Source organism: Paramormyrops kingsleyae, chromosome 18 (genome assembly GCF_048594095.1).
Source record: "Paramormyrops kingsleyae isolate MSU_618 chromosome 18, PKINGS_0.4, whole genome shotgun sequence".
Classification (NCBI taxonomy): Eukaryota; Metazoa; Chordata; class Actinopteri; order Osteoglossiformes; family Mormyridae; genus Paramormyrops; species Paramormyrops kingsleyae.
In genome coordinates, this window is record NC_132814.1 from 23,639,606 (window position 1) to 23,651,761 (window position 12,156).

The window sequence follows — 12,156 nt, forward strand, 5'->3', positions numbered from 1 at the left end:
GTGAATTGAGCCTTATCTTTGGATGTCCAGAATTTCTTGCAGTCATATGCATGGTTCTGGGTGCTTGTGATGTGCATGTCAGAGTCTTGGTCTCAGTCCTATTGAAATGCAATGGTGTGATTGGAAGTAATTCCAGCAAGCAAGCCGTTCAAGCAAGTCAACCAAAAAATATACATGAATAGAATAAATGTGCTAAAATACTGTACCTCCGAATCACCTCCCTGGCTGGTCAGAGGCAGCCTGGGGTGGTCACTGCCGCACCATCTTGGTATCTCATTTGTCCTCACAGACATTTTCAGCATTTTGCTGAAGCATGCAGTCGACCCCACATGCTTGAAGGCCACCACCATCATACCTATACTGAAAAGGTTAACTGGCTCCTGCCACAACAACTGTCTCCCAGTCGCCCTCACACCGGTCATGATGAAGTGCTTTGAACAATTAGTGTTACATAAAAAGTCATGAGGTACATGGAAATTACACTCCCAACCTTACTTGATCTTCTCCAGTTCATCTGTCATCCCAGCTGGTGCACTGATGCCATATTTTTGGCTAAACCTGGCCATTTCGCACCAGAACAAGAAGGACTTCTACATAGGAATGCTGTTCATTGACTTCAGTTCAGCATTCAATTTTTCAGAGACTGACAGAAGCTCAGGCTGCTGGATCAATTTGGAATGGGAGACATAATATGCATTACATGCATAATTATAAAGATTTTGCTCAGTATTAAGAATTAGTATTACCATAGCGCCTAATTCCTGCTAGAAAATTGGTTGAAACTTTGCATGGACAACTGCCAGGTCTACCAGAATACGACCAAGTTGCATTGGGAAATATTGTGCATTATTACAAAAATTTCACAAAATAAATTTACTACCATAAAATCCATAGTGTTTGCTCACATCACTCCAGCTACTGGCTCTGTGGTCATATTTAGTCGTCAGTGTTAGATCTATGGGTTGGCAGCTAACACGCCTTCCTTTGGGTTGCCAGCCCGTCTACCAACGCAGTTTTGAGTGAGGTAACTTTTATATAAATCAAACGCAATACAATTAGTAATTAAGTTTCATACAGTATGAGTTCTCCTGACTTAAGCATGTCACTAACATTCTCCCGAACTCAGAGGACTATGTAGGCTACCTCTCTAGTAAATTATGGCTTGTTTCACTTTAGCTCCATCTCACCGTCCTTCCCTTCAGCAATATCAAAAAAAAATAATAATACGCAATATTTAATTTTTAAAATACCAGTATGGCTGATAATATTGAGTAAATTCTAATAGCAATCTGATAAATCATACGTATATGCTGTACCTGCACATCTGAAAGAATATTTTCATGCCAGTCTCTTGCCACCCCATTTTCTAGATCCTATTTTGGTTAAAAGTAATGGATGATTTTATGACTCCAGCTCTTGTTGTTCTGTAGGGGGACGACATTTTGGACAGAAGCTCTGAGCTGGTTTATACCGGGGAGATGTCCTGGGTTTATCAACCCTATGGGAGGAGTCAGCAGAGAGTTTTCTTTCTTTTTGATCATCAGATGGTTCTCTGCAAAAAGGTATGCCGTTAGGGAATTAAAAAATTGATCTGTAACGTGGATAACGTTAGGATACGAATGCCCTTCTCGTATTTATCTACACCTGAGGTGGCAGATGTATGGCTGCCTCTAAAAGTAGGAAACATTTAAAATACCAACTGCTAGATCATTACCATCCCACAGTGACAATGTCCCTCAAAAAGGTAGGCCGTTTCAGTATGTTCCCTGCCATTATTTCTTGATATTATTACTACGCATTTATTTATTTATTATGCTTTATTATGCATTATTACTAGGGTGGTTATGTATAATAAATTATAAAGCATAATAAAAGAAATTGAGTTGTTAAACTTAATTTCTCTGATATATCCTCAAATTCAAGACAACGTACTGGCTTAGGAACAGACAAAACATAAAATTCCAGGCTCACAGGCCTAAGAATGTAGAGATTTAATTAACTTTGATGGAGCTTTTGGCTGAAAACTAACATTTCTTGTGGTATACCAGTTGCTGAGGAATACTGTGCTACGGTATAAGGACTGAAGCTTGTATTTTGAAAAATCTAGGTATATAATTCCTTCCCATTTATGAACAATACTGTATAATGTGCTTGAATAATCAACGAGACATTCCTTTTGTCTGTTGTTTAGATTTTGGCAAACAACATGGAATAAAAATAGTGCATTTACATTTTTGTATTACTTGTATTCCATAAGTAAAAAAAATAGTATAAGAACAACATGAAGTCCCCTAGTAATTTATAAATTCAAATTATGCACGTTTATTCAGCCAGCAGTTAATCAAAGCTAATTAAGTGGGTAGCATGGACAAAAACGTACCCCTTCAGGCTACAAGGCTGCAGTAAGAGATCTGAAGGTAACATTGAATATTTTTTTAAATCAGCATATTTGTGAGTCACCAGATTTTGGGTCAGTTATTAACACATTCGGTTCAATTTACCTCAGGACTTGATACGCAGAGATGTCCTCTACTACAAAGGTCGCATCGATATGGACAGGTATGAAGTGACCGACATAGAAGATGGCAGGGATGACGACTTCAACGTTAGTGTTAAAAATGCCTTCAAGTTGCGCAACAAGGACACTGAAGAAAGCCACATCTTCCATGCCAAAAAGCTGGAAGAGAAGATTCGATGGCTCAGAGCTTTCCAAGAGGAGCGAAAAATGGTCCAAGAAGATGAAAAAATAGGCAAGTATGTTTGAACAGTATCAGATGTATTGTGAGTTATTGATTTTTTATTGTTTTTCAAATTAGCCTGACAGCATACTACACTGTTTAATGGTAAAATCAGTCTGGAAATTTTATTGATAACCCTATGGTTCAATAAACATTAGTTATGAATAACTGTGGGTAACACTGTTAAGGTAATCATATTTGATTAACAAGACCATAGAAATTATGTTCTGACCAGATTTTTGCCATATAATCATAGTTACCTTTAGATTAAAGTCATCACCTTTTAATGAACAAACTTTTTTAAAATCTTAGCCCCAATATAATTTTTGAGATGAAAATGCTATTTAATTAGTTTATTTGTTACACAATGGATGTAGCATCACTGTAATAAACTTAGTCGGGGTCCGGGAGCAAGATCCACGTTTACCTTAATCTGTTTATGAATAGCAACAGAGCCAAAACACAATTCCGGAATCAAAACTGGAGAACCAGGCTGGGGTCGTGAGCAGAGGGCAAACCAAATGTAAATCAAAGTCAGGAAACCACAGGCAAGAAGGCAGTGACACAAAGGAAGTCAGGAATCAGAAAAAATTAGAAGGATACTCAGTAAGGAGAAACTCACAATATCTTGCAATAAGACATTGAACAATGATGGCATTTAAGATACACAGAAATAGTAAATGTGAGATTAATTAATTGGTTCTCTGTGGAATCTGTGAACTGGATTCTTGATCTGGAGGCTGATAGCTTGACAGTTGTCATGACCACTATCCACTTCCGAACTAGTTCAGTAATCCCTGCTATAGCATTTACATAAAGTTATTTCTTGATGCTCGTCACCAGCCTGTGACCTGGGTGACCCATCAGGAATTCTTTCGCTTCTCCCAATTAATCACTCCAGTGTTCGCTAAAGGATAGATTTCTCTCACCTTGAAATGCTTTATCACATAGCTTGTTTATTTTGTATAAATCCTGTGACCAAGAATATGCACTGCAATCCAGGAATGTGTGAAACTCTAGCCTTAAAGCCAGATTACTGTAAATGTAATTAACTGGTCAAGGACAGGAAATAGTTGAGAAATGATTTTTTGTTAACCAAAGTGATGTTGGTCTACTTGTTATTTTAATATAAAAATTTTAATTAGGAAAATAAAGCAAACTGGGACTGCAATTTTGAGCAAGCGTCTTTATTTGGTTGTTTTACAGGTTTTGAAATATCGGGATATCAAAAGCAGCAAGCTGCCACGACAGTGCGAAAAGTAGCTAAACAGAAAGGTGAGGCAACAAAGAGATACCAGGTGATCCCCAGTACTTTTTCTTCTTTGGCATTATTTCAGATCTTGTCACCCAGTCTCTTAATTGCTGTTTTGGACTGTGTCTTCACTGTTCGGCTTTTTTTTTTAAATAATTTCCAAGTTAGACATAGTTCAACAACCACAGCAATTTATTGGGGAATTTAGTGCAGCAAAGATTCTTCAGTTTCTCATTAGAAATTAATAGATATCTACTAATAATGTTACCATTATTATTTTCAGAGTGTGGAATACAGCTTTGGCCAAAGATATTGGGCAAATCTCTGCAGTTTTTTTTCGTATTATGCACTAATTCTTTCACAAAAATATTGACGTTGTTTTGGTAATAACACGTTCTTCCTTTATGTGCAGTGGAACAGCACGCACACACACACAAAATAACTGGCAAAAAGGGTGAATCTGATCTTATTTCACACAGAACGCCATAAATGAATGAAGTTGTAAGCCATAGTTGAATTTCAGGTGGTGGTACTTCAGTTTTTATTCAAACCTGTGACAGTTTATGGGATCTGGCAACCTGATTTCAGCCTATTTACCTGGAGAAAAGTTGATCCAGGTGCTTTGCATGTCTGTGTGTACCACACCGAGCATGGAGAAAAGACGAAAGAGTAGAGAAGTGCCTAAGGAGGGATGAAACAGAATCATAGAATGTATGGACAACTGCAAAGCTACAAGACTATCTCCAGATAACTTCCCATTACTGTGTCCACTGTATGCAACATTATCAAGAAGTTTAAGGTCTGTGGTATTGTAGCCAATCTCCATGGACGTATGGCAGCAAAAAAACTGATTGCAGCAAAGTATTGCCCATATGGTGGAAAGAGAACCTTAATCTGCCAAACAGATGCCAAGCTGACCTTCAGACAAAAGTCTGAAGAGTATAAAGACGTTTTGGAGCACAATGTAGGACCCAGCATCAGAAAGTTTGGTCTCTGTTAATCTGTTGAAGGTCCCTCTGCAGGCCAATGACTTACAGTGCATTTCAAAAAGCACCCAGAAATGGTTTCAAACTAAGCACTGCCTATTTTGAATGAGCCAACAGTGAGTCCTGATCTAAATCCCCTAGAACAACAGTGAAAAGATCAGAAGAAAATCTGGGAGGCCTGGAGCAGCTTGCAAAAGAAGAGAGCAGAGAGGTGCAAGAAACTCGTTTATGGCTAGAAGAAATTCTGGCTTGCATTTATTCTTTCCAAAGGCTGTGCTACCAAATATTAGGTCTAGAGTGCTAATAATTTTGTCAGAATAATTTTTGGAGTTCTGTGTGAAATACGATTCAATTCGGCTTTTCTTTGTGTTCTAATTCAAATAAAGATAACGAATATGCTAACACCCAATATTTGTGATTTTAGTATTTTTTTGGATTACATGGAAAAACTCCAGTGTCGTCAATATTTTTGGCCACAACTGTGTATTTCAAGATACCAATATAGACAGTGGCGTATGTGACACCAACACAGCCTCTGCAATGCAGGGGGCCATCACACGGAGTAGAGTCCTGGTCAGATTTGTATGTAATGTGCACTCCAGAATTATCAACATCTGTGTACTGCAAAGCAACTGGCTTTAAATTGGTCATACTCAAGCCTTCCTGTTAAGCAAACATTTGCTGGTTGAAAAATATAAATGCCCACTGAATATAGCAATTACTCTAAAAAAAAACCTAAGATCTCGCTGTCCAGCCAAGTCACTATGCAATACTTTCATGAATGAATGTAAGCAGGGACTGACATAACTGGTACACAAGTACACATTCACCTTTAAAAGTGATACGTGCGGCAATCAATTGTTGTAACAGCGTGAATGCGTACGCATTTTATGTGCATTTGCGCTGATATGACAAGAAATGCATTTTAACCGAATATGCTAATTCGTACTTCATTTGTGGTATAGAAGTTAAAATGCACGGTAATTTTTTGTCATATCGGTAAAAATGCACATAAAATACGTACGTATTTGCACTGTTACATTAGTTGATTGGCGCACGTATCGCTTTTAAAGATGAATGCGTACTTGTGTACCAGTTATGTCAATCCCTGAATATAAGCCTTAATAACAAAAGTATAGAAAGGATGAAGATAAAATATCAAGCACTGAAAACCTTGGTAGCATGCACTGAAAAGGCAGGCTAAAAAGAAGAAAGGGCAAAATCTCTTAAAATAACGTTACTCTTTTCACCATTTATCATAGCAGACTGTAGCGGTAGGTAAGTGCTCTATTTCGGCATGGCTAGCAGACTATTGAAGAAAAGAAAATCTGTAGGCTAGTCTCAGAGATCAACTTGAATGTATGTTTTACTGTTAATAAAAATGCCTGTTGTTTTCACTAAAGTTAGCTAGTCAACTAATCCATCCAGCCTTGGCTTAGTGCTAATTTGAACACTCCCAGTTTTCCATCCCTCTGACCGTTAATGTTAGCAGCAGTGCTAATCGTACAGTTTTGGTATTTGGTAGGTGTAGGGCATTACGTTCAGCTAATGGTCACACGACTCCTTAACACTGAAACCATTATCTATGTTGGCTTGCATGTTACTCAGGTTGCAATATTGGCATCATTGGTTCCACAAATTGCCATTGAAGGCCCAGTGTAGCTTTATGGATCTCCCATACGCCACTGTAGATAGGTGTTCCTTTCATATTGGATAGCTGAGTAATATTGGTAGTATGTTCAGTTGTTTTTAAAAAGAAATGACAACTGCAATACAGAGCCTTCCAAAACTGTAGAACAGCACTGAAACAGCAATGAAAAGACCAAGCCCTTGTATTTACTTAACCAATAATTGAAGTTTACTGGGTACAATGCCATTATGTAGATGATTGTAAAATAACTATTCAGACTTGTTACTGGTTATGTGATTTTTTTTGTTATGTGTGTGTGTCTATATCTCAGTATATTTATTTATACAAATGTATGTACTTTCAGTAATAATTTGGTTTAACCAAATAGATTGTAGTAATCACTTTTGCACATGGGCAACTCAAGATGAAGTATTTTTTTGAATTTTCAGATTCATTTATAGATATCATCTTGAGAAAGATGGACATTTTTTATGGACATGGTATGAAAAAGATAAAGGTATATTAATTTACCATGAGAGTATTATATATAGTGGGGGTCGCCAATACATCAATACTTCAGTCATGACAGCAGGGAAACATTGGATTTGTGAAAAATCAACATCACATGTAGAAGCAAAATAAAAATAATTTGGCATATTTAGCATCACTTTGATCATCACACATTTTGAATGGATTGAGTGGAGGAGCAATGAATTTGAACTATTTTAAATTGTGTTTTGTGTCAATTGAACCTGTTTGATAAAATACAGAAAATGCTAAAAAAAATATAATAATATACTCAACATTTGTTTATTAGTCCATGCAATTACAATAGGTAACAGTGAAACTGAATGTTCAAATTTATTGTAACATTGAAATTCATTTTAACCTATGAAATATGTATCTTTTAAAAATGAGTTTCATAACTGTCTACATAAAGGAAGCAATTTCAAGCAAAACTTAACTCCCCTTCATCCTATAGTTCCTACAACAAGCATCTTTTTAAATGAGTTACATAATATTTTTATTAGTCTTTTTGTGTTCCATTTCAACAATGCATACACTCCTGGGCAAATAAATGGGCCAACCCCAAACTGCAAAACATTAAGGGTCAATTCTCCCAGGTCTTCAAGTCAAGAAAGCGCCTAGCTCCGTGCTTTTTTAACTTAAGTGTATCCTCCGATCAACTTAAGTGTAGGGTTTAAGTGCACTTAAGCGATTTATACAGTTTGGGCAGAGAAACACCAAAATATGGGCTTGTTGCTTGTAAATGACCCCTAAATGCATCCTGCCACTGAATTTATTGCATTTAAGTGCATTTTTCAGTATGTGCTCTGGAGGTCTGCATTAAGTCACGCGCCTCTACATGGCCAAAAGCAGTATTGCAGTTTTCAGAAAGCTGAACATATAACCAGACAAAACCTTCTAACATGCATCATATATTTAGAAACAAATGTTAAAATCCAAAACGCATATGAATAATTCATACAATTATGTAAGAATTACATAATACACTAGTATACATTTAAATATATAAGTAAATACAAGTATATTACCATTAGGCTGCATTCAAGTGAAATCTGCCTTGTCAACATGCCTAGTAGGCAAATCACTTAGGCATATGGACTGGTTGATTAAAACTAATTCTTTCAGTTAAAAAAAGTAAAAAATCATGGTCGCAGTGCATATACTTGTGCTTATTACCGTAACATAACAAGGTTCTCTATTTTCTTTTTGGTTTACAACAGACTCCTATTATATTATTGTCTAACAAGTCAAATTTGCCACTGTTGTAATTAACTGCCTGCAGATTCAAACTATTGAAAATTCAAAACAACTAAAGAAATTAACGTTCATCTTATACTAATTGATTGTCTGTGGTGGGTTACTTGCAGTAAAATTTAATGGTTTAAAATGTTTTATCTAGTCTTGTGTCATTTGATCTTAAAACTGAAGTGGTAGAGCCAATTTCGGGAAAAGTGATTATTAAATCAGAGATATAAATTACATAATTTTAATATACCTAATAAGTTCAGACAATGTAAATTGCTCTGCAAAAAATTCAAACACTCGAAGTCTGAGCTTGGTGAAAACAAAAAATTGTCCCACCAGCATGGCTGCACAATTTGTATTTTATTACCATTTCAAAAGTCCCCTCATATCAAGTGTCTCAAAAAATGTGAGTGATATTTCCACAATATCTTAGAGATTCGCTTGTCCTTTAGTTTGAAGGAATGCAGTTACTTTTAATAAAAGCTTATTGTTTACACACACAGTTTAGATAACTAATTAAAACTGGGAATTGTGGGAAAGTGCAGAAGCAGTAGTTCAGTTGGGCTGTCTGTAGAAAACAGTGCAGTGTTAACTGATCAGCTTCAAAATCAAAAAATAGACCAACATCTTTTTTGTGATATTCTAAGTAGTATGTTTTATGGATTTTTTACATAGCTCCAAAACCCTCCATTGGAATAGGATCTCGCATCTTAGAGTAGTCTCATAGAAAAATGACCCTAATTAGATAACCAGTTGTTAAAAATGAATAAATAGAAAATCCATGCCTGAATATTGAGGAAATTAAAATATCCGTACTCTTATGTCATTTTACAATATGCCAAAAGGAGATAAGGAACAGTTTCATTTTTTATGTGTGCTGTGGTCAGATTAGGCAGAATTAATAATTAATAATTAATAATTTCTAATATGTGGATTTACATATTGCAGAAAAAAATTCTTCTCTATCTAGACTCACTTTACATTTTTTTCATTTGTTTAGCTAAAACCTTGAGCACATTTCTATTAATACATATTAATACATGTTCATCTTGAAGCAATTTTTGCAAACAATAATGAAGTGATTGGCGGCCCCTGTTGTAGACAGTAAGTTACCCTGCTTATAAAACTTTGCTTAATCAAGATGCCATGGCAGCTGTTGTGTAGTCTGAGAAATTCATTCTCCACACAGAGACACACTCAAGTAGATTAGGTATCTATAGCTTTGTTGGGACTCTCCAGTCATTTCTATGGGCAAAACCTTATTCCCAACTATAGCAACCTTAACCCCTACTCAGCCCTTAACCTTAACCACAAGTAAGTAACCTTAACCATAAGTAACCAATACAAATGCAAGTTTTTTTATCTAATTCTAAGATTTTTAGAAAATGGAGTGTCCCATTGTGGGTGCCGAAAGAACATCTGCACAAGTCAAAACAACAGGTTTACATCACATCATGGGGACATTAGGGGCACCTAGGCTTGGCTTTTGAGAGTCCAGTTATTCTCAATTTCCCCTGATACATGAAATAGCATGTAGGAAATCTTATCATTCAAAATAATGTCATTAATTTCATATATTAAAAGCAGAGTTGAACAAAACCGGAAAGGTCTGGGAAGACCAGGACGGAGCATCCCTGTGTAACTTTAATTTATTAGGCCCAGTACATGTATAAGTAAATGTGTACAGTTTTGTTATGATTTTAAATATAAATTTAGTGGAAGTTACAACAAATGTTAATGCTCAAAAACTTCTGAATAATATACTTTTAAGATGCCATGGCACCTTTTAGACTTTTTTGTTAATAGTGTAAATAGTTCACTTTTGTGATTATTTATTAAGTAATAATCCAGAAGTGAATACAGAAAAGCGTCAAGAAACACCCAGAATATTTTATGTAGCGATCCTTTACCAGTGAAGAATTGCTTTTTCCTCTGTGCTCTGCAAAACTGAAGGTGTCTACTGACATACAATACTAAGTATTGTAATCAAAATTTGCCTAAATGCTTATTTGTCTGTTTCTTTGACGATTTTCCACCATATATATATATACATATACAGTATGGAAACACCCATATATGTATATGGGTGTATATATGTATACATTTCAATTAGTAATAACAGTGTTCTTTTTGGTCTTCCTTGTTTTTTCTGGCTCTGTCTCTTTTTCTACACGTCTGTTTCTTTTTCTTCTTCAAATCCAGGTGTAAGTCAAAACAGATCAATGCCTCCTTTTTATGCCCCATCTGGGAGCACCATGGATCCAGGACAGTACATGTTACCAGGCAGCTTGGCACAATCAGAAATTTTTGAAATAAATGATTTTAAAAGGAGCCCATCTCCCTTCTGGCAAAGGTTAACACCATTTAAAAAATAGAAATCAAGAAGTCAGATATCAAATATTTTATAAGAACTACATGAATTTATGAGAATGTGCTGCGAGTTCAAGGGGAAGACCTAAACAAGGACCAAAGCTATTTGGATTGATAGAGATTTGTAAAAATATGACTGATTTGTGACTGTACTATTGAATTTCTGGCTACGTAGTGTGAATTACTGGTACTACAGCTGCTATTTATATCAAAGTATATCCCTGGAATCTTTTAGAATCTTAACCAAAACACCTATGTTATTTTTTTTTGTGAGACTGTTTTTGTGAAAATTGTACCCTATGGACATTGGAAACAAAAACACTTCAGCATTATTTTCTTAATTAACAATTGTCAGATCCCTCTTGTAAGATAAAAACGCACTAATCAATGAATTGATTGTGCCATTTTGGTTGTGCACTTTAGCCCACTGTGAAAATTCTGGACATTTTTGTTGCTCCTGTTTTTCTCGCTCTGTGTTTGTCATTATTTGTGAAGGCTGATTCTGGCAAATCAAAGTTTATATTGGTATTGTTTCAAGCTTATTTATTTGTTAGTTTGTTTTGCAAAAATGTTTCCTGTTTCCATGATTTCTGCATGAACAGCTTCACATGCAGTTATTCCATGTAAAATTAATTTTTTTCTGTCAAAAAACACCAGTCATAGTAAATCCTATTTTATTACAGGTATATTTAATCGAGATGACAGGGTATTTTACAGGAGTATGACATTTGTGACTTTTATGCAAGTCGTTTTGAAGTTTCAGCTCAAGTTAAAAATGTATTTTTTTCAGATTGAATTACTTACTTGTATGTGCCAGCAATATTGGTTCTATGTTATTGGCTTTTCAAAAAGTATTAAATTCTGCTACCATGAAATTTCCAATTTACCTAATTGTTTTTATTTGCTCAGCAGGCACTTTAATCCAAAGACAAATCTACAGCTTGCATTGTTAGGCTTAGCTTTAAATCAGTTCAGGTAAGGTACCTTAATTGCCAGGCCTCTCTTAGACTTAGAACTGTAGCCTTTCAATAGCTTTTGCAATTCTGCCTGCCACTTAACTAGATGGTTCTACAAAATTCATGAAGCAATCATCGCAGTAGAGGTCTGAGGATTCCCTTCTGCTGCTTAGATCTATTTTTTTTTGTTTTTTGAAGGATTTGTTGATAAGTACAGTATCATATAGTATATGTTTTTACTTCATACATGTTACACATATTGAAAGTAATATATTTTAAAAGCATGAAAAATATTGTATAATCGATCTTTTGTAATAGACCAGTAACTTTAATAAATTTTTAAATGGATATGAAAATATAATGGGATATAATATTTTATATTGTTATAATATATACATTGTGTTTGAAAAATGCATTCATTAGAAACCAACAAAAAATATTGTAATTATCT

The 12,156-nt window shown here is 35.3% G+C and overlaps 1 protein-coding gene across 8 annotated transcripts in view; it reads left to right on the forward strand.

Annotated features, from left to right (window-relative positions):
- The window catches only part of arhgef9a (Cdc42 guanine nucleotide exchange factor (GEF) 9a), a 41,107-nt gene extending 29,483 nt beyond the window's left edge, over positions 1-11,624 (forward strand). Inside the window, exons 8-12 of one of the 8 annotated variants that reach the window (XR_002840851.2) lie at positions 1,431-1,562; positions 2,507-2,750; positions 3,945-4,036; positions 7,056-7,123; positions 10,582-10,662. Coding sequence is in view for 6 of the 8 variants with exons in the window: in XM_023834205.2 (XP_023689973.1) it covers positions 1,431-1,562; positions 2,507-2,750; positions 3,945-4,013; positions 10,582-10,754 (618 nt within the window). In the remaining 2 variants the exon portion in view is untranslated. Of the gene's footprint in view, positions 1-1,430; positions 1,563-2,506; positions 2,755-3,944; positions 4,037-4,273; positions 5,813-7,055 lie in introns of those variants that run through there. The other 7 variants (XM_023834210.2, XR_002840852.2, XM_023834205.2 and 4 more) reach the window with 7 other exon arrangements.
- Positions 11,625-12,156: the final 532 nt, after the last annotated feature.